The 21470-nt window shown below is 48.7% G+C and overlaps 8 protein-coding genes across 13 annotated transcripts; 3 read left to right on the plus strand and 5 right to left on the minus strand.

Moving 5' to 3' along the window:
* Positions 1 to 260: 260 nt before the first annotated feature.
* PPTG_01179 lies at positions 261 to 2462 on the plus strand. 2 transcript variants are annotated; one of them, XM_008892787.1, is made up of 8 exons: positions 261 to 555; positions 628 to 722; positions 793 to 969; positions 1035 to 1085; positions 1158 to 1223; positions 1297 to 1363; positions 1434 to 1975; positions 2046 to 2462. In XM_008892787.1, the coding sequence occupies exons 1-8, from the start codon at positions 303 to 305 to the stop codon at positions 2100 to 2102; spliced, it is 1308 nt and encodes a 435-aa protein (XP_008891035.1). In that variant the 5' UTR covers positions 261 to 302; the 3' UTR covers positions 2103 to 2462. The 2 variants fall into 2 exon arrangements, with proteins under 2 accessions (XP_008891035.1, XP_008891036.1); XM_008892788.1 differs by lacking the exon at positions 2046 to 2462 and having other exon boundaries at positions 1434 to 2043.
* Positions 2159 to 3855, minus strand: PPTG_01180 (hypothetical protein). Of its 3 annotated transcripts, XM_008892789.1 has the most exons (3): positions 3718 to 3855; positions 3611 to 3648; positions 2159 to 3551 (listed from the first exon to the last, which is right to left on the minus strand). In XM_008892789.1, the coding sequence occupies exons 1-3, from the start codon at positions 3727 to 3729 to the stop codon at positions 2189 to 2191; spliced, it is 1413 nt and encodes a 470-aa protein (XP_008891037.1). In that variant the 5' UTR covers positions 3730 to 3855; the 3' UTR covers positions 2159 to 2188. The 3 variants fall into 3 exon arrangements, with proteins under 3 accessions (XP_008891037.1, XP_008891038.1, XP_008891039.1); XM_008892790.1 differs by having other exon boundaries at positions 2159 to 3648; XM_008892791.1 differs by having other exon boundaries at positions 3611 to 3855.
* A 773-nt stretch (positions 3856 to 4628) lies between these two features.
* Positions 4629 to 6575, minus strand: PPTG_01181 (hypothetical protein; the record flags this gene model as incomplete). The annotated part of the gene is made up of 1 exon (XM_008892792.1): positions 4629 to 6575. One exon carries the CDS (start codon positions 6573 to 6575, stop codon positions 4629 to 4631), a length of 1947 nt encoding a protein of 648 aa, XP_008891040.1.
* Positions 6576 to 7508: 933 nt separating this feature from the next.
* PPTG_01182 (hypothetical protein) lies at positions 7509 to 9009 on the minus strand. Its single transcript, XM_008892793.1, has one exon. The coding sequence runs from the start codon at positions 8995 to 8997 to the stop codon at positions 7624 to 7626; it is 1374 nt and encodes a 457-aa protein (XP_008891041.1). The 5' UTR covers positions 8998 to 9009; the 3' UTR covers positions 7509 to 7623.
* A 23-nt stretch (positions 9010 to 9032) lies between these two features.
* Positions 9033 to 10244, minus strand: PPTG_01183 (hypothetical protein). Its single transcript, XM_008892794.1, has 4 exons — positions 10065 to 10244; positions 9797 to 10000; positions 9459 to 9734; positions 9033 to 9394 (listed from the first exon to the last, which is right to left on the minus strand). The coding sequence occupies exons 1-4, from the start codon at positions 10203 to 10205 to the stop codon at positions 9152 to 9154; spliced, it is 864 nt and encodes a 287-aa protein (XP_008891042.1). The 5' UTR covers positions 10206 to 10244; the 3' UTR covers positions 9033 to 9151.
* A 597-nt stretch (positions 10245 to 10841) lies between these two features.
* Positions 10842 to 14548, plus strand: PPTG_01184 (hypothetical protein). The gene is made up of 2 exons (XM_008892795.1): positions 10842 to 11066; positions 11159 to 14548. The coding sequence occupies exons 1-2, from the start codon at positions 10958 to 10960 to the stop codon at positions 14398 to 14400; spliced, it is 3351 nt and encodes a 1116-aa protein (XP_008891043.1). The 5' UTR covers positions 10842 to 10957; the 3' UTR covers positions 14401 to 14548.
* Positions 14424 to 15637, minus strand: PPTG_01185 (hypothetical protein). Of its 3 annotated transcripts, XM_008892796.1 has the most exons (4): positions 15435 to 15637; positions 15146 to 15349; positions 14801 to 15070; positions 14424 to 14731 (listed from the first exon to the last, which is right to left on the minus strand). In XM_008892796.1, exons 1-4 carry the CDS (start codon positions 15588 to 15590, stop codon positions 14492 to 14494), a joined length of 870 nt encoding a protein of 289 aa, XP_008891044.1. In that variant the 5' UTR covers positions 15591 to 15637; the 3' UTR covers positions 14424 to 14491. The 3 variants fall into 3 exon arrangements, with proteins under 3 accessions (XP_008891044.1, XP_008891045.1, XP_008891046.1); XM_008892797.1 differs by having other exon boundaries at positions 14424 to 15070; XM_008892798.1 differs by having other exon boundaries at positions 15146 to 15637.
* Positions 15638 to 19510: 3873 nt separating this feature from the next.
* PPTG_20862 (hypothetical protein) lies at positions 19511 to 21083 on the plus strand (the record flags this gene model as incomplete). The annotated part of the gene is made up of 4 exons (XM_008893062.1): positions 19511 to 19536; positions 20096 to 20214; positions 20565 to 20818; positions 21069 to 21083. The coding sequence occupies 4 exons, from the start codon at positions 19511 to 19513 to the stop codon at positions 21081 to 21083; spliced, it is 414 nt and encodes a 137-aa protein (XP_008891310.1).
* Positions 21084 to 21470: the final 387 nt, after the last annotated feature.

Consider the following 21470-nt stretch of genomic DNA (forward strand, 5'->3'; position numbering starts at 1 on the left):
AAAAAAAGAAAGAAAAACTGTGTTTTTATCCCACCCACCCTCAAAAACATCATCACCCGCCCACTCAAATCTGAAAAGTTGGATTTTGACGAGCTCTGATTGCAAAACAAGTGATTATTATGTTGATCAAGTCAAATATTTTAAAATGAAAGAAAATAATTCAAACCGAGTTTCCCCATTTATTTTTTATAAAACCAATTATATTTTTACAGTTTTGAATTGCTGTAACTGAAATTGCAATTGTTTTGTTTTGTTTTCTCAAAAAAAATTAAAACATTAAAGCGTACAAACAGAACCTGGGCATGGCGACGGGGGAGGATCTATGGCAGCAGATGCTGCGCGACTGCTCTGTGCGGTCCAAGCTTCCGGTAGCCAACTTTCTGTTAGTGGGCGATGCGGAGAGCGGCAAGTCGGCGCTGCTGGCGCGCCTGGACGAGGCAAAGTCGACGCCCTCTGAGACGGCTGACGAAACACACGCCGTGGATACGCTGCTGGCCTTCAAGACGCTCGACGTGCTGGACCCGCGGGCAAAGGAGAGTGGCGGTGATGCCTCTGGTACTGGAAATACAGTAATATATGCTGGAAAAGCGGTAAAAACTCATTTAACTGTGTGTTTTTGTGTTTAAGAGGATGTGATGGCACATATCGGCACTTGGAGTCTCAACGACTTGAACCTGAAGGACCTCATTAAGATCGCGGTGAAGCCCCAGACCCTGCAGAAGGTGGGGACTCTTTATGAGTGTTTAGAGTAAAGCGGGTGCACTAATTAATGGGGACAATATTGTTTGGTAGACGGTGGTGGCAATTGTGCTGGATCTCTCGCGGCCCTGGACGATTAAGAGCTCGTTGGAGCAGTGGCTGTCGGCGTTGGAGGGTCAATTACTGGAACAGATCAACCAGTTGGCTCCTGAGACCAGGAATGAGCTGTATGGGGCTATCAAGCAGCATATTTTGGCCTATGAAGACCCGGTATGTTGCGGAGAAGAGATATTGACGTGATTGGATACTGATTTCAATTATTTGCCTGCTTACAGAGTGTTGACCACTCTGCACCGACGCCTATGGACACATCTACGAATGAATTCGTAAGTATGAATGTGTAGCAGATGACAGAAGAGTAGTGTTTCTTACATGCGTCTCTTTCTTTTTGACAATAGATGGAAGAAGGGGTGCTATCGAAAAACTTGGGTGTGCCTCTCGTGATTGTGGTGGCTAAAGCGGATGTACGTCTAAAAGTTCTGGTTGGAGAGAATGTGTGCTTAGATGACTTACCATTATATTGTTATATCATTTTAGCTGCGTCCAGAAAACTCAGTCAAGATGGACTACATCGAGTATACTTTGCGCCAGTTCGCGATTCGATGTAAGATCGTAGATAAATGTTGTTACTTAGTGCTTGTGTTAAACGCTATTTGTGCTTTTACGAACTCTAGATGGCGCGTCAGTGGTGTTTACATCTGCCAAGACCGGATCCAACGTGGACACTCTTCGCAAGTATATTCTGCATCGCGCTTATCCGTCCCAGTTCAAGTTCACGGAGCCGCCACAACTAGTGGACCATAACAGCATTTTCATCCCGTCGGGTTACGATTCTTTCGAGCTGGTGAACCAGAGCCTTGTGGGATCGCAGGCGCGTTGGCCCACTGACAAACCATTCGAGAAAATCGTCCCGGCACCGACAGAAGAGACAGATGATGCTGCTGCAACACTCGCTACTGACATCCGTGTGGACACCCACGAGCAGTGGCTGGAAAAACTGGAGAAGGCTGCCGGCGCGGGTCTGGAAGAGCTGCAAAAGCAAAGTATCGAGGCGAGCAAGAAGGCGGAGCAGGCAGCAGTCGCTCGTCGCGCTGCAGCTGATCGTCGCAAGCGCGAAGAGAAGGACGTGAGCTCGAAGCACTTGCAGAACTTCTTCAATAACCTACTGAGTCGGCCAGAGAAGACTAGATCTTCTCGGTCCATGAGTGACAAGAAGGTAATGTGATGTTGGTATTCATTCAGACGTGCTGTGAGTGACGTCGTATGCTGTTTGTATTTACTCACAGAAGGAAAAGAGCGACAAGGCGTTGGGTGACCAGGAGGCGAAGCGCTCCGCTGTTTAGAACAGATCGTTCAAGTCGTTGGAGAGTGCGATGCAAATACAGTGAGTAGGGAGCGTTTACGTGATGATAATTCTTTTATGAGGTAGTTATCCATCTCGCTGGTTTAATAATTCTTCTACGCTTTGAAGAGAATCTCGATGGTGAGTGCCTGTTCTAGATTCAGGTGGAGGTGATGTATGCGTGAATAGCATCGAGTTGATACTATTGACGGGCGTTGGAGAGTTCAGCGCCATGTGAAGCGACTGTCGCCGTTCCTGAACGCGAGACAGTCGACCCTGTGTGTCTTTGAGCATTTCGACCAACCGCTGGATCTCTTCTAAGTTGATGTTCATGTTGTCTAGTTCACTGTTGACAGCGATGCCGTCTTCAGTTTGGAAGGAATTGAAGCGTGATGGCTTACCACCCGACCCGGAAGACGACGTGGCCGGAGGTTTGTCATCTGCGCCGTCGACAAAAGATATTCTGTTTGTCCCTCCTTCCGGGCCATCGACGATGCTGCTAACATCCACGGCGTGTGCGTTGTCCAGGATTTTGACATTGTAGAGCCGTGCTTTTAACCGCGTATCGAGTCGACGCTTTTCAGCCTCAGCAAAGAGCCGATCGTGAATATGTGGATACGCGTCGAAGATTTCTTCGGCATCATTTCTCTCCAAAGATTTCAGTTCGCAAAAGGTGCCTGCGATCACTGTACAAGAGCGCGTGGTATGTCGCAACAGACCAATCTCTCCAAAGAAACTTCCCTGCTTGAGCACGACAAGAAGACCTTCATTATCGGGTGAGATGACTTTGACTTTCCCTCGACTGATGATAACCATGGTGTTAGCCGGGTCGCCCTTGTGGAAAACGACGTCGCCACGCATGTAAAGCTGCGTTTTTAAGCGCATAACGCAAGCAGCAAGACACGAATCAGAGCAGTCTTGGAAGAGAGGGACAGTGGCAATGAGGTTACGATGGATGTACAACGCGATTTCAGAGCGTAAAGCTGGAGACAGGTCTTCGTCGTCGTAGATGGCCTTCTCGTATCGGTCTGAGGTGTTCTTCATGCGCCAGAGTGTTTCGTAGTAATTTCTAGCACTTTTTCGAAGCTCGCTGGGGACGTGAAGCGCTTTCAGGTCGCTCATAACCATCCGAACTTTTTCTTGGTATTGCAGTGCACGCGAACTGGAGCCGATCACTCCAGCTGTAATGCTTGCAAGTGTCAAGCATTGAAATAAAAATCCAACAACGCCGAGAAGAGCACTCACGAACTGCCACTTGGGCTCCACTGTAGCTGCGGAGATATTGAGCATCAGAAGCACCGCTGAATAAAGTGCCTCGTTGTACGCAAGCTGGTCGTCTTCCACGTCAGTCAATCCCAACATGGGCCCAGCCCAGAGACAAGCGACCCAGTGAATGAAGGAAATATAACATGCAAATACTTGGACAGCGTACGCGAATTTCATGTACTTCCTACGAAATCAAGAGTAAGTCAATTCGGAGATGCAAGAGTGAGAGATTTTATAACTTACTGAACGAATTTGATGAGCCGAGTGACACGAAATAGTTTCTACGTGACATGAGCAAGTAAGATGTTTGTTCAAAAGTCAAAGTTCACATGTAGATTTGTTGACTGTACCGGGACTTTCATATATTTTATGGAAGCTTTGAAAGCTTTGCGTTCAACACTGGTGATGCCGTTCGTGTTAAAACTCACGATGTATTCGACTGGGATCGAGCCGATAAGATCCACAATAAACCAGGTCTATCAAGCCACGCAACCCAAAGCAGAGGTCAGTCCTTGGTCCAAACTCCTAAGCAAATCGACTGAATACTCACTTTGATGTAGTGTCTTGCAACCATTCGGCTGTCCATGATGACCTCCGTGTCTTCTATGTATCCTGTTCTGCAAACATCCCCTGGGTTAGTATACAACTATGCAATTATCTAGCGATAGACTGTATGTACCGGAAGTTTAGAACAACATCAAGCAGATAGATTGCATCGGTGATCTTGTTGAAGGCGAACCAATACCAGAGATCGCTGTCTCCAAACGCAATCGTGTATGGAACACGCCAGATGAGCAGGATTGTCGTGATGGCGAGAAGAAGGTCCCAGCAGTATCGAAAAAGCGAATCAGGCAGTAACATATACTTGTACGAGATATTTGATCGAGCAAGACGAACTAGGCGCTCCTGCTCCGCCACTTTTAGTGATACTCGGTTGGACGCCGGTACAACCTCAGCACGGGCTCCACGCCACACCCGTCCGGTTTTTCCCACATGATGATCTTCATGAGGATACGCTTGTCCAGCAACATCACGAGACTTGGCAACATCTTTAACTACGTTCCACATGCTATGTCGGACACGTCCGCACTCCGGTGACACCAACTCGAAGCACAAGTGGTGAGTCGTTTGCTCCGAAAATGGCCAAATTCGTCAAAACCAACTTGAAAAAAAGTAGCGGGAGCTATTTTCAAAACGGTTGCGTTAAACTACTAGGCGCTTCGTGAATTGCAGACGTGTATAAATGTTGCTAAGGACTTTTCTACAAGCTGGCAAGCGCGTACATCTGCTCGATTTCCTGGCTGTACTTCTTCTCCACCACTGCTCGCTTCACCTTCATTGTGGGGGTTAGTTCATTGCCGTCGAGGGAGAAGTCGCGTGGGATGATGAAGAACTTATGCAGTTGCTGAGCCCGCGAAGCAGCCTTCGTGTTGGCTCGAGCCATGCCTTCTTCAATGTGTTCGCGGAACCTCTCACACACCTGAGCTTCCGGAACGGTAGTCGCATTGCTACCGATCTCCTTCGCCACAGCCAAAGCGGTCTTGTCCAGCTTGTCGGTGGGTGCCCCAGTGGCATCAGGCTCCACTCGCAGTGAGCACAGGAACGTCAGAAATTTGCGCTTTTCGCCGATTACCATCACGTTTGCCAACACCGGGAGCTCAGCCTTGAGCGAGTTTTCAATGAGAACAGGGGGTACGTTTTCACCACCTGAAGTGATGATGATCTCCTTGATACGCCCAGTAATGGACAGGAACCCGTCCTTATCGATCTCACCAACATCACCCGAGTACAACCAGCCATCGTCGTCGAGTGTTGCCTTCGTAGCTGCTTCGTCCTTCAGGTAACCCATGAAAATATGACGTCCCGTGTACTGAATCTCACCAGTGTCGGGGTCAATACGCGTCTTCGTACCTTCCATTTCGGGACCGACAGTACCGATCTTCCACTTGTCTGGCGTGTTAATGGAGTGAGGCCCCGTGCACTCGGACTGCCCGAACAGCTCGTATAGAGGAATATTGAGAGTGCTGAAGTAGCGAATGACGTCCGGAGCAATTGGAGCAGCTCCCGTTAAGAACGTGGTGCACTCATCCAGTCCCAGAGCACTACGCACTTTACCCAAGAGCAGATAGTCTGCAGCCCAGAAACTCAAACTCAAGCCTGGAGTCGCTCCATACTGCGATTGGTCTGCGTTCTCAGCACCTTGGACCATTGCCCATGTTAGCAGCGACTTCTTAAGTCCTTCCGGTGCGCCACCGAGCTTCTCTTTGAGTGATTCCATCATTTTCTCCCAAACACGAGGCACTCCGAAGAAGAAGTTTGGACGAACTTCCTGAAGTGTTCCAAGTAAACCGCCACGTAGGGCGTCTGGGCCAGCGAAGTAAACTTCGGATCCGATTGCGAGGGGCAAGTGGATGTCCAAGATTTGGGCTGCAACATGGGAAAGAGGCAGAAAACTTACAGTTCGCTTAGCATCTCCCAGGGCTGGCAGTGTGTTCATGGCTGCCACCACAGTCCACGTCAAGTTGTCGTGGGAAATCATCACTGCTTTCGGAGGACCGGTTGTACCGGAAGTGTAGATGAGAGTGCAGCAGTGACCAGGTAGCTGCGCTGCCATCCTTTCATCCAACAAGCGCGCTTCCACGTTCTCACTCAGACGAAGGAAGTCGCTGAACGAATAGATTGGGACACTATAGTTGGTCTCTTGGGGGACGTCGTCTTCGTTCCACACAACCAGAGCTTTCAGCTTGGGTAGTTGATCTACCACGGACAGATACTTGTCCAGTTGTGCCTTGTCAGACACCACCACTACCTTCGCGTCGCAGTGTGCGGAGATGTATTGACAGGCTTCAGACGTACTGGTAACGTAGACTCCGGCGATCACTGCGCCAGCCATGATGGAACCCATGTTCGTGAACAGCCATTCCGGGCAGTTAGGACCGAGAACGTTCACGGCCTCGTGCGGCTCCACGCCTACGTGGATGAGGGCTCGAGCGAATTTTTGCGAGATATCGTAGTACTGCTTCCAGGTGTGCGTGACCCACTCGTCATCCTTCTTGATGCTCAGTGCTCGTCCGTGCGGTAAGCGAGACACGACGTCTTTGAATGCGTCCAGAACAGTGGTTGGCTCGCGAGCGGCGATGTCGGGTGTGCCACTCGTTGGGGTGTTCACACGCACCGGTGCGAGTTGATCGGTCTTCCAAACTCCCATTGGCTTTGACGGCTTCAGGTGCGTTCGCTGAGTGTCGACAATTGAGAAGTGAAGAACTCAACTCGTAGAGGATGTGGGGCTATCCAAAGGATCGACCGACTCGTGCCGGTATGCTCGTCATACTTAAGTAAGGAGGTAAAGCACTGTTTTTGATTACCGCACCCTGTTGTAAGCAATACACGGTAATCGCACCCGGATTGGAAGTTGTTCAAAAATACTTGAAGAACTGCCACAATCTGGAGGACGTGGCTTTCAAACAACGAAACTCGTCAACAGGAGAGCTGTCATCCAAGCGATGAGGCCAAGCCCGCGTATTATTACAGAACGCGAACTACGCATACGTATATGGATGCAAATTCGGTTTGCCGTATTCAATAATCTATCTATAATACTAGTAGTCATGTTCGTAAAAGCTGACTTACAAATGTCAAGTAACTCAGATTGTGATACTAGTCACTCTTTTATCTGGCTACATTCCTGTTTCTTGCCCCGCCAACTTTGTATGGGTCATGATGACGGCGGTTTACCGTTCTTACTTGATTATGCGGAAAGTGGTGGGTGTGTGCTCTTGATCAAGTCTTGAAGTCTGTATTGGACTAGGCCGGGACAAATCTTGTTGACGCCTAGGCACTCCTGAAAGCTTTGCGCTTTGCTCCTTTGCCGTGTTTGCGATTTGAGATGTCCGTTTGCAATCGAAGGGTGGATACACGAGCATTTGCCTGTAGCCAATGCAGGTCAACTTATACCAATGTCGCTATGCATTTTGGTGGACGTAATCACGGTTCTCTCGCTCAAGTAAAATTGTTCTCGATAATTAAGCTTTTGACAACTGTAGCCTTCAGTACACCGTTAATCAAAATGCAGTCATCCTAGATGATGAAAGGTGGCCTCCTATTTTGTTTTAAGTATTATTTTCCTATAGAAGCCTCATATGCATGAAGACGCTAGACGATGTCTTGTGTCTTTCTGTGAAAATATGTAACACCCATTGGACTCTGAGGTTCCGTCTTTGTAATGAAATTCCGTATGACGGTGGGTACTTGACAATTCATATCAAAGATCTTGTTATCGTTGCGTGAAGATAAAAACTTAGCCGCTTTGAGCCGCGATGTTGCGAGCTTTTCCCATAAAGTCGCAAATACGTTATTGAGCAGTTGCTGTAGGTCTTCAAGATGCGTTCTATGTTGTTCGTGTGGTGCTTCTTGGCTACGTCGTTTCTGCAATATGCAGTCATCGTTGATGAGACTACATGTAGTTGGTCTTCTAAGTTTAGACGCTTCGAAACTTTACAGTCAACGAAGACCAGGTTTACTCTTGGGCTTTGTTGTCGGCGCCGAACTAGGTTTACCATTGCCCTTGGTTGTTGGTGTCGATGTTGGGGAGCTTGTCGGTGCACCGTCGTTGGAGTCACAGTAGCACTCAACAGACACGGGTAGTCCGGATCAGTACTTTTGGCGAGGCGATCGTAGGTGAACAACCCAAAATGTTTCTCCAGCTCCACGCCCATCGAGTTATCATCGGGTCGACGATCGAAGAAGGAAAACCAAAACTTCAGCGACGCTGATGAGGCACTCGCAGCAGTTGAAGGCACCCAGTTAGCCACAGCTTTGTAAAAGTGAACCGATTCGGTGAGCGATGGCGATACGCCAGACACTGTCGAAGGGGATCCATCCGTGGGAAACCCGGTCTCTGACAGTACCATTTTGCTTGAAGGGAACTTTTGAGCCATAGAGTTCCAAGCTCCGTCTAGAATCGCTGTCGGGACGCTGGAATTGTACGCTGAGTCGAAGAACGGGTAGATCGTCACGCCCAGGATGTCGAGGTTAGCCTCCAATCTTGCAGTCTCGTCGGCGTACGCAGAGCTCAAGTACTCGGTGATTCGCTGGACCGTACCAAATTTGACAGTAGCTGCCAATTGAGCACCCAAGCGCGATTTAATCGTAGACACGATGCTGAGAATATCTGCCGCTTTCACGCCATTCATCAGGTTTTCGTTGCCCACGAGAATTGCTTCAACTGTACCCGGGTAGTTCTGCACGGCGGCTACTGCGTTGTCAATTTCAGCCGATTGCCACGACTCGCTTGTCATGAATATGCCCAGATGCAGCTTCACGTTGTTCTTGGCCGCGTATTTAGCCACAGACACGCCGTAATACTGCGCGTAGTAGGTGCGAGCGTGCGTGAAGTACTTCGAAATCATAGCAAGATCAGTGTCGATCGATGCTGCCAGTTTGCTTTGGTCGAGCACCTCGCTGCCTAGTGGGTAGTCCAGTGAGTGCATCGGGCTGTATGCCGTCGCCATGTTGACGTACGCGGCAGATGCAGATAAGAAGTTCCCAGTCATTGCTGCAGTAACAACCGCGAGGAATGCTTTCACTGCGACCATCGACTTCTTACAGTGTAGAGTGAATGTGAGCTGCATGCACAGTCATGCACGAAAAGCGTAGAAAGTCTCTAGGCTTAGGAAAGGCTGAAAGCGTTACAGCACGTTGTGTTGTATGTGGTGATTTCAGTCAAGTTTGTGTATTCGTGACAAGAGTACAGTCAGCAAACTACATAAGCGTACGTGTACGACGCTACACCGCTGTGCCGGGGTCCGCGATCTTACCCTTGTAAAGCTCAATCAGCTTGTCCCCAACCTGCTTTACTTCATCGGCGTCACGGCCTTCCACTGTCAGGCGTGTGTTAAAGCTTGCGTCGCGCGTTCCGGTTTTTTCCTCCGTCAGGTTCACGTAGCTGCCCAGAATGACGTTCGGATGCTCATTTTGTACCTTCTTAAGAGAGCCTGCGAGTGCACCTTCGTACTCGAGAGTGTTCACCTGCAGCAGGAGTTCCTGTTAGCTCTTATACATCTTCGATAATCAATGAAGCAAACAAACGTACAATCACGCGGTGGATGGGAACACCGACAAAGTGTTCTTCGTTAATAGTCAGCATGTTCTTGACCATGGATGGAATTCCCGGCAAGATATACACATTGTGCACAACGGCAATCGGAGTCCATCCAGACGATGGAAGCAGCTTGCAGCCCACTGGCAGAATCGCCATACGCTTGACACTATCGTCGAACGGAATGGTGGGGTATTTTTCCTCTGCAAACTTCTTCATCGCAGCAAACGTTGGCTCGTGGAGCTCAATCCCAACTCCGAATGCTTTCGCCTAACATCAGCAACAAACATGAGAATACTAACTCACTGAAACACATGAAGATTTTTCCGTACGATACTCTCGTAGGTGATGTCGTCGTGGGTGGGTCCGATGCCTCCCGTTGTGAAGACGTAGCCACTGGGACCCACGAAATCCGACAGCTCCTTGACTGTCTTGATGATAGCGTCCTCCTCGTCGGGTATGACGACGACGCGCTTGAGATCGACACCTCGACGGAACATGAGCTTGGCGATGAAGTTGGAATTGGTGTCGAGTGTCTGAGAAGCAGTAGACGTTAGCGCAAGAAAGGCAAAGAGATCTCGCAAGCATCCGTCACGGTACCTTTCCAGTGAGAACTTCATTGGCAATGACGCAGACGGCAGCGCGTGGGGCAGATACGGGGGCGGTTGAAGTCATGGAGCGAGCAAAGAGGGATGAGGTGCTGCGAGAAGATCGAAGAATGCTGTGCCGCAGATGCCACATGAAGGCTGAAAGGGAAGTGACGGTATTTTACACATCGTTTCGACTCTAAAAAGCGATTTTACGGGACACTTGGGGTATTGATTAGCGTGTCAACACTATGGTTGAATTACCTGTGATACATTATATACATGTTAAATACAATACCGTGTTGCGTTCAGAGAGCTGTCTTGCATGGTATGGTTGATAAATCATCAATGTTGATGAATCATCACTGTCGATGAACCATGAGTTGAATGCATACCGGCGCCAATCGAGAACAAAAGCTTGTTGTCCGTGCTAGTGTTCCCAGAATCCATCTACCGTAAGCAAAAATCTGACCGTGTCTGTCCGATACGGTGTCACGCGACAAGTTAAGAGGGGGACTTTGAAACACGTCAACAAGTTCGTCATGAGCCCAGCCAGTTCCCTAGAGCTCTCTCTATTATCTCTTAGCTTCTCCGCGCTTGCTCAAAATGTAACCAGCACTTCCACCAGCGATACTGCCAGTGGTATTCGTCATTGCACCGACAAGGACCGAAGGCACAGAGATTTACCAGCATCATGCTGTCAACATGTATCCAAATGTCGACCACCGAGAAGTTATACTAGAGATGCAATTTACAAAACAAATTACTAATCTGACCAGGAGGGATGACGTTCCCAACTCCGAGCCAAACCCGGTTGTCGCCCCTCCTGACCTCAATCCCCTTGAAAGCGTTCCGCCCACAGCGCATCTTGCCTCTTCCACGTTTCGATCCCCCGACGTCTCCAGGATGAGCGCACGCAGCGACAGCGGCCACAGCCGCAACAGCAGCACGGCGAGCAGCGGTCTTGCGCCACCACCTCCAGGCAGCGCCCCCATGCCTCCCAACCCCAGCGCAGGTGGGTTCACCCGACAATCCTCCAGCGTTCCCTATATGGAGGGGAAATCATGCCACTAACCCGCATTTGTGACGTAAATCCTCTCGTTCCAGGCCGCTTTTCGCTGCTTGATCAGGTCTCCCCCGAGGTGACGCAGAGCAATCCGCTGCATCAATTGCTCCAGCATCAGCAGCAGCTTCCTCCTGTGCCTCCTCCTCAGCCCATGAGCAGTCCGAACCAGTTCCTACAGCAGTTTCTGGCCTCATCCTCGAGCTCCATGCCAGTGACTAGCAACCACATGCGTCCCATGCCTCCCATGAGCGCTCCGAGCTCGATGTTGCCTCAGTTCCAGCAGAATCTACCAATTCACATGGCCTACATACCGCCCCGATCAACTCCGTTCTCCTCTTCCTTCTCCCAGTTCCAGCCAGTACCCAGTCTCTCTTCCACCGGTGGAGGAGTGTATCCTTCTGCTCCACGCAGTGCCACTACAGTCTCTGTGGATGGCAGTCGCAGCAACGGAGCAGGTGGATCCGCCTCCAGCTCATTGACAGGCTCCCCTAGACGAGCAGGTACCGCAGGATTCGGCGCTGCTGACGCCCCCACGTCACCTCCAGGAGTGAGACTCAGTGGAGAGAACATAGAATACCAGCCACGTGGAGAAAGCGGCGACAGCAGGTCTCTAGAAGTCATGCCGATCACGCTCTACAACTCGGAACGGACCTCACAACTGGGAAACTTGATCTCAGTGAACGAGCACTTTATTTCGTACCCGATTAGGAACGGATTGATCCGTGTGATCAGCCAGAGTTCAGTGGACAGGTTGTTGCTCCGGAAACACGAGCACCACGCGGTCACGGAGCTGGCGTTCTTTAACAGCAAGTCGGATTTATTGTTAAGTTCCGGAACGGACCACCATATTGCCATTTGGGCCATCCAGAACGACCCGATGAGTCGTGAGCTGATCAAATTGGTGCCTACACAGGCTCAGCGTGTGAAGTGGCACCCGTCAGACTCGAACAAGATCGCTATTGCCAGTGGCAGTGTGGTGTTGATTGCGGACTTGTCGGACGTGGATGCTGACGGCACAGGCGCCGAGAACTTGTACGACATCAGTGTTGTGTGCGGCCAGACGTCTGGTCAGATCAATGACATGGCGTTCTCGCCTGGTAATGGCGAGTGCGTTGTGACGGCTGGCAGTGATGGCTTTGTGCAAGTGTATCGCGTGCAGGACCGACTTCCAGGTCAACCAGCCGAGTTTATCCAGCGCTTCGAGCCGTTCAGCGGTGAAGCTGTCAACAGTCTGCACTTCTATGGAGGCAACTTCTTGAACCAGCCTGGTCTTCTGATCAGTGGTGAGGCCAACACCAAGTTATCGTTGTGGAATGCGGCGCTGACGGAGAATACGCCTCCTGTGTGCTACCAGACGGTGACGCTGCGTGACGAGACCAGGGGAGACTCGTCGCTGTTCCACGAGACGATACTGGACCCGACAACGCAATTCCTGTTCGTGGCCGACCGATCTAAGCCAGTGGTGTACGCTTTCCATCTGGCCCCCAGCTCGGACGCCCGCACACCACGACGCTTCGATAATGTCACTGAGTTCGCGCTAGCTTATCCAGTGCTGAGCATGGGCTTGCTGAACCGTTCGAGTCAAAGCCAGCCCGCACGAGATGGCAGTGATGTGACCTCAGCTCTAGGTGGCCTTAACTTCACTATGCAGCTCTACTGTCTGCAGACGCAAGCTATTCAGCGGTATCACGTGGGCGCTAGGGAATGCTACATGCCTGGTGTGCGCGGATCGCTAGAAGACGAAGTCGAGACTGGCGAGAACGTCGGACAAACGGTCGGTGCGGTGACGACTGAAGGAGAATACCAGACCACAGCCGAGTCTCCACGTGCCGCGCCTGCGATCTCTGCTCCTGAGACTGAAATTGATGCTCAAGCCCCTGAAGAAGAAGACGAAGAAGAGAGTAGCAATACTGATCAACATGTCCCTCTTCGCTCTGGTCCCAACGGCCTTCCGCGAACTCCGTCGTCGCCAGGTGGTCGGAGTACGCGAAGCACCCGTAGCACTGGTGCTCGGTCGCTGCATCTAGCTACTGGTGACGATGCAGCCTCAGTCTCAGCGTCGTCGGTGACTGGTGACGATGGGATGCTGCCTAACTTGCGCTTCTACAACCGCTCCTCTCCGTCCTCCTCCGTTCGTGCTTTCCAAGATGAAGCGTCAGTGCAGTACGACCCGTCCATCGACGACACGGCAAGCGAAACGCAACAGCAGACGCTTCTTGCTTCGCTTCGCCGTATGGAGGCGGCTCAGCTCCAACGCGATGAAGAGCTCCGTGAACAAATGCGTGTAGTTATGGGCACTCTGGGCAACCACCTGACAGCGCAAGTGTCGACTCAAGTGGAGAAGTCCATCCAGAAACAGCTGCAGTCAGTGCTGGTGCCAGCTATGGGACGTATTGTGTTGCACACGATGGAGAACAACTTTATGAAGCCTGTGCAGAATGGATTCCAGCATGTGATTAGTGAGAAACTGATCCCATTGATGGAGCAGAAGCTGGATGATTCCCTGGCAACCACGCTACCTGACCAACTTGCAAATGGCGTCGATGATATGGTACAGCGCGTAGTGGAAGATGTTCGTCAGCCCGTGCGCGAGTCGTTCCGTGAATGTTTCCAGGACATCTTGATCCCGTCTTTCCAGGCTGCTACCCAGAAGATGTTTGAGCAGATTAACGACACGTTTGTGCAGGGTACACGGAGTGCATTCGAGAGCAGTGGACAAAGCACCAGCAACGCGAAGGTCGCAAGTCAGTTGGAGCAGCTAACGAAGGTGGTGGAAAGCTTGTCCCGGCAGGTGGAGGAACTGAGCTCAGCTGTTAATGCTGGAGCTGTAGGTGGAGCAATAGTCCCCGCTGCCAAGTCTGCGGAGGAGATTCAGCTGGAGGCTCAGAAGAACACTGTGCTGGACTGTCTGTCACGTAACGATTGGGAAGAAGCGTTTAAGTTCGCACTTGGTGCTCAAAACGTCAACCTTGTGGCGTTCACGTGTCAGCAGTGCGATCCTCGACTTGTTCTCAGTAGCCGGCCGCCCAAGCTCTCGCAGATGCTGATTTTGTGCCTGGTTCAGCAATTGGGTGCTGACCTGGTTGATGATCTAGAGACGAAGCTGAACTGGCTGCGTGAGTCGCTCCTAGTGATGGACGTGCGTGATCAAACGATCGCGGGTTTTGTGACGAGTGTTCTCCAGGAATTGCAGACAGGACTCAACAGCGTGCCGATGGAGCTCCGTGACTCGCAGTACACACTGCTGCACCACGTACTTAACTCGATGCTCAGCTCGGCGTAAGGTAGAAAATGTCAAAACAAAATACAACATTTGTCTCGGGTTACGTAAATTTTCAGGTTCTAAGATCAGATATTCACAAAGACGTGAGCATTTAATTGTCGGAAGAAACCATGAGCTCGCCATCGAAGAGACTCGCGAGTTCGTCGCTAACTTCCTTGACTTCAGCTCCGTTGCGTCCTTCAATTGAAAGGCGCGTGTTGAAGCTCGTGTCTCGCACTCCTGTCTCGTCCTTCGTTAGGTTGATGTAGCTGCCGATCGCGATGTTCGGGTGTGCGTTCTGCACCACTGTCAACTGAGTCGCAATGTCACCTTCCAACCTCATGGTTTTAACCTGTGGAGCAGCAGAAAGTGGGTTTTACACACTGCGTAACTGAAGTTTCAGATGCTATGTAGTACTTACGATTGCGCGGAAGATGGGTACACCAACGAAGTGATCTTCGTTCGACGTGAGCATCGAGCGCACCATCGACGGGATGCCAGGTAAAATATACACGTTCTCGACAACAGCGATAGGCGTCCAGAACTCCGTCGTCAACGTCTGGCATCCAGCAGGCAGCATCGCCATCCTCTTACGTCCCTCCGTCATTTCTCCTCCACGGTTCGCCATAGCATCTTCCAGTCCTTTAAGTGTAGCTGTATGATACTCAACACCACGATCAAAAGCCTTTGCCTATCACAAATACAGCAATAACAATGAAAAGATTATCTACCAGGATAACAATCATTTGAAGCAAAGCTGACGTACCACACTCTCGTAGGTGATGTCGTCGTGGGTAGGTCCGATGCCTCCCGTCGTGAACACGTAGCCACTGGGGCCCACCATTTGCGACAAATCTCTCACCGTCGACACGATTGTCTCCTCCTCATCGGGGATCACCACGACGCGCTTGAGGTCGATGCCCCGACGGAACATGAACTTGGAGATCCAGTGCGAGTTGGTATCCAGCGTCTACAGATAAAAGGTAAACAGATATTTAAGAAGAAGCAGTAAAGGGACTCTAGAAAGACTGAATAAAATGATTCGTTTGCTGGACCTTTCCGGTGAGGACTTCATTGCCGATAACGCAGACGGCGGCGCGCGGGGCGGGCATGAGGGTCGACATGGGGCACCGGGAGCAAGCGCTTGGCTGCTTGGATCTGCGGCTTCGATGGAGCAGACGATGTCGTTCAGCTAGTCGAACGCGCCACATTTCGATGACCAGCAGCGAAAAAAGTATGATAGAAACCTGTAGTTTCTAAAAGGAAAAAAGTTTTTTGAAATTAAAGGAAAAGTATAGATAAATGGAATTCGTCGTGCAACTTGCACGTCGAATATATTATGCTGTTTGGTAGTATATTCTGATTTAATTTTAAGGGTCACTTACACTTACAAGTCGTAGCGATGGAAGTTCTTGATGCTCGTGTGGAGGAGGTCCTTGGAAATACTACTGCTGGTGCGACAAAGTACGTGTATCTCCGAGCTCTTACTCGTTTTATCAAGTGGCTTTACGAGACATCAGATGAGGACCGCCGCCAGTCACTTTTCGCGATCTCGTTTTGTGATATCGAGACGATTGATGCAGACACAATTGCGGAGTGGTTTGCCACGTCTCCTGTAGTGAGTCCAATAGACTGAAGTACGCTAACAACGCAAAAGTGCATGCGCTACCTCACTTCGATGGAACAACGTGGTGTGACTGGGAAGTCTACCTTTGGCATTGTTCGATCGGCTATTGTTTATCTTTACAACACAACAGGCAATTCTCGGCCCAGTGGTTTCGATGCCCAGATGAAGCGATTTTTTAAGGGCCTTCACCATACTGTGACCCAAGTAGCCCAGGAACGAAATGCCCGATTGCGAGAGGGTAAAGAACCTTTCTCGTTCTCAATGTACAGATCTGTTGCGAAAACAATGCTGAATTCGACCAAAAAAGCAGCATATCTTTGGTCATTCTTTTCTCATAATATGCTGGAATCTGATGTGTCGCGCAAAAAGTGCCGAGTCGATACGACATGCAAATCTATCTTGGTGCGAAGATTCTATTACAATTACATTTGCTCATATGAAGAATGACCAGGACGGTAGTCGACCGCGAGATCCCAGGCACGTGTATGCCAACCCCACCATACCTGATATTTGTCCCGTGTTAGCACTTGGAATTTATTTTTCAGTTTTTGGATTTGACGGAGACGGCAAACTATTTCCCGGTGGCAATCAGTACAGCCGCTTCTTAAGTATTCTAAAGAAAAACCTGGAATGTGATGTCATGAAGAGCATTTTGGTTCAGTTTGATTTGACATCAGATGATTTTGGGACTCATTCAGCTAGGAAAGGTGCCGCAACTTACGTGAGCAGTTGCTCTACGTCTGGACCGTCGGCTGCGGCTATCTGTCTAAGGGCTGGTTGGACACTTCCGGGAGTTCAAAACAAGTATGTAAGATTCGAGGCAGCAGGAGACATGATTGTCGGTCGCTATGTAGCTGGACTTCCTTTCGATTCTCCTAAGTTTGCTACTTTGCCGCCATTTTTTGCCCCTCTTACAAACCAGACTGACGAACAATGTGAGTTGGAGCAGCGCCTCCGTATTACTATGGACGTAGTATTTCCTGGTGTACCACCAAGTTTAAGGATGATTTGCCAATTCGGCCTAGCCTCGTTATTGTACCACAGTTCCTACTTGCGGGCTCAGTTGCCTCCAAATCATTTATTATTTATGACACCTTTGTTTTCAACATCCGCTCAAAATCAACTTGGCTGGTTGCGTCAGCGCGTATTCTACCGGAATTATCAAGAAAATGATCCCATCACACAATCTGGTATTCCACCTCATGTCGGAATTATGGTCACCTTAGCTCAGTATAAGGCAGAAGTTGACAAAATCCACCAAAGTATGGCGGAAACTATTGAACGCATAATTCAACGGCACATACATGGATCCATAATGACACTGGAGGCTTTGGAATCGGCGTTCGAAGCCGTTCTTGCGCGTTCAGCGCTCTCAGTCATGAATGAAGTCGCCCCGGCTACAGCGGTTGCGCAAGTCCCTGCTACTGGTACCAGCTTGGTGACCCCACAATGTGAACTCTACATGTGGGCTGGCAGTTTCCATCGCGTCCCGAGAGATTTTACGCTCCCTTCTGGAACGCTTCGTATAGCGTGGCAGCACTGGTGCGCAGGACAGCCACCTCTGCGGGTTTTGTTAAAGCACGACATGTCCAGTAGAACAATGGAAGTTCGCCTAGCTGAGCTTCAAAGGTTGATGAAGCATGTCGAGTCGTTACTATCTAACGACGAAATTCACCGAGCCTACAGCTCTTTGGACTCGGCTGGAATTCTCTTTACCCAGGTTGTTAACCGTCTTCCTTTCTCTTCATCGTCGAGCAAAGGTAGGGGAAGAAGGTTGGACCAGCTATCGTGGAAGACGCTAGCTAGAGAACTGAGAAGCCAAAATACCCGATAAATAGTATTGACAATGCTACTACTTAATCAAAGAGGCCCAAATTGTTATTATTTTTTTCCTTTCAAAAACAAAACAAAATACGCGTAGTGCAGTTTGCACGAAGATATCTGCTATAATTTTCATTATAGCGAATTTACTTGGTCTTTGTAAAGTTGGAATATTTGCATTCAGGGAATTCACCGTGCACACTGCACGACGATTGACATACAAATCGGTATATTTGAACGGCGAATTCTTGAAAAGTGTTTTTTTCTACACTTTTCTTTTATTTAGTTATCGACAGTTCATGTTTTGGCATCTTGTAAATATTCATATTTGTTTAAAAACATGTACACTGACAAATAACGGATCCTTTTTGTGGACCCGTTATTTAACGTTATATACATCTAAAAGAAAGACACCGGAATGGAAACTTTATATCCTAAATTATCATACTATCAGGCTAATACTACATGTATGGAGCATACCAGAGACATTATTGCAGCCCATGCGTTTAACCATATACCGTAAACCACGAGCTCAGTGCGACACTGGTAGAAAGTTTAGTTGTTAATAAAATTCACAATCCTAGGAAAAATATTTACATAGTAAAAAGTAAGACGAGATGGTCCACTGGAAGGAGTGCGTTCCCGTCACAATGACTTCCTGGCACTAATTTTACTTATTTTCGCGCGCCAATCATACCGAGAAGGCCCAAAAACAGGAATCGGAAGAAGATTTTGGTATGGAAACACTGCATACAATTCGATTTTAACCCTTTCGCGAACGGGTACTTTTGACCTGGCTATATTATAGTATAGAAGGTCAAGTCATTAGGCCATCAAAGGGGGCATTTTGCCCCCTTTCATAAACTACGGTACTACAGCAAATATTCTGCAAATCCTTGTAGTTCAAGTAGAAAAGGCGAATCCAACACACAAAAATAATGAAAGGGGCATTTTTCCTCCATTTGTGGGTGACACGAGCGGTACTCAAGGATACGCCCTCCAAAGGGTTGATATTTATTAACATCGTCTACTTACACAGGCACTCGAGCTGTTGGACGAGGCTGGATCTGCCACGGCAGCGGCAAAAGCGTTATCTGTCCATCGGTCGTCGCTGTATCGATGGAAGAATAGCCGCAAAGCCCTAGAAGATGCAGCTCAGAAGGCGCCTAACAGGTGCTACGTCAACCCATCAACTCGTTCTTCTCTTGGTATTCGCCATCCTGCTTTAGAGGCAAGGTACGCTTCTTTATTATTTTTATTTACTGTTCCTAAACGTTTTTATTTTTTGTATAGACTGCTAAAATAGATCATGTCAGCGGTCGTTTTCGCGTCCCCGCAGCTGACAGCACCGAAGCTCCGGTTGTATGCGATGAAAAGTAGGTAGTCAACGTGTAAATGCAATTTTCGTTTTACGATGATTTAAATGTTTTTTTCGTTGGAAGGGGCGTCACCCCTACAAATTTGAAAAATGATGAACTTTTTATTTCAACGGTTTGTCGTTTTACGAGTTGTTGCATTGATGCCGTGCGTCTCACTAAGCCCGTGGTTTACGGTAATCTTCTTAATTACCCTCCTTTATCGATTTTTTCTATTGATCAAAACAGAAAGAATAAATCGATGGACAACAACAAAAGAGCGGTCAGAGAGATCCGGAGGGTATATGAAGCATTCTAACACTTGTGAATGGCGGCATACGCGAATGCGATGGAGTAAGAACCGGCGCAAAACAATTATCAAGATAGTGGGTAAGCACTATAACTAATGGCTTTTGTTGCAGTATTTTGTCATAACCTATTTTCCATTGTCAGCTTATGTGAGGTGTAAAGTGAGGGATATTTTTGGTTAAATTGAGTAAGTTGTACTGGATACCTCTGGTCGTGATCCGATGCACAAATTATTTTAAAAGGAAGCCTGCGTCAGTAGAATGCTTAAATAAGACTATTATTAACACATTTAAATTTTAAAAAAAATGTTTAAGAAATATGTCATAAATAAACTCTTTAATTATCGCTAATGTTATTGTAAGATCCGCTTTGTTTGTCTTATTGAATAACAAGTCCGGTCATTTAGACTGCAAATAGAATTAGACGCACCTATTTATTTATAAATTCGACTTCTCGGTGGTGATTTAGTTACTTTCAGTCATATTTATAATGCTACTAATGCACTAAGATTAATTTATAAATCGGTGCAGAGACAGTTTTATATCTATATCGGGCCGAATGTCTGATGCTTTGACGGCATTCTGAGGCCACCACATCGTAATAGCAACTCCTCACTTGAAGACACAATGACTAAAACTAGAGTTTCCATCAAAGTCGGCTTCATCACCAAGACAAGTCACACCAACGCCACCATCGAAAGACCAACATTCACGATCGACGAGAGTATAGACTCATTTGATATGTTGCAAGTCGAGGTAGAGAAGCTTGCTGCACCTGCACTACAAAGTTTAAGGTGAAGACTACAAGAGGAGATGAGACAATAAACTTGAAGCCAAGCCTCGGTGCATAAAAGAGCGAATAGGCTGGTCTATCTGCTACTAACTGGAAAAACTACGTTAATGTTGCTAGATCCAACTTTAACAAGCGCAAAAAAAAAAAAACCACTGGGATTTTCATCATCGACATGATCGTGTTTGCTGCAATAAAAGCTTCTGTACAAGGCTCTGGATTCCGGAGAGCGACCTCAAGTCGTCTTCAAGAGGCAGCAAGCACTATTGATAGGTACTTGCTAGAGCGTAGCAATATTCAAGTTGGCCCAATTGCCCGTTCCTACTGGGATATCACCCATGCGAGACAGCCGGGTGGTACGGAGCCGTCACAACCAACAAGCGCTACATTCAGACAGATGCAGCATTTAGACTCAAAGCTGTCTGAGCCTCAGTCGACTGGTGCGGAGCCTGAATTCCGAGTTGTCACGGCACGCATCAACGGGTCCTCTAACCTCCAACTATCTGCCAATGTGCAGGAGATTCGAGCGCTCGTTGGAGTACCACAACATAATATGTTGTTGGAAGGTCTCCTTTCTTCATTCCAAACTGCAAATGAACCCAGCGATGATATAAACGATCGCGATTACATGAGTGAAAAATTCAGGGTAAAATACACACGCTCACTTTTTTCTCTCTCGCTACGCTCGAATTCTTCCCAACCACCCCTCCACCACCTCCCTTCCGCCTCCCCACGATCATTCTTATTGTAGATCTTCTAAATCTTGCTGGAACACCGAGTTGTTTCAGCCGCCATCACCGTAGCCGCAATGACAGAATAATGATACTCCACTGTAGTTATCCTCTCGAAGACACCGTGGCATAGCAACCTCCAGTACCTGTTCAGGGTACAAGCTAAACACAAGATTAGCATGCAGACATAGCCATCGCTTCAGTTGCCCGAACACCACCTCAGTAAGATTGAACTGAGAGCAGAACGGAGGCAAAAACAACCGGACTGCTCATCATTTCCCCCATGGGCTTCTACGCCTGCGGTCGACCGTACACGGCGTCCGGCACCGAAAGCGTGTTTTCTTGTCGAGTATAATCACGGGGCTGCGGACTGACGTCAGCATGAACTGCACGCAAAATGATGACACCTACCAGCATAGTAAATGCAATGCCCACTACCATGCGCAACGATTCACCAAT

The sequence above is a fragment of the Phytophthora parasitica genome (genome assembly GCF_000247585.1).
Source record: "Phytophthora parasitica INRA-310 unplaced genomic scaffold supercont2.1, whole genome shotgun sequence".
Taxonomy (NCBI): Eukaryota; Oomycota; class Peronosporomycetes; order Peronosporales; family Peronosporaceae; genus Phytophthora; species Phytophthora nicotianae.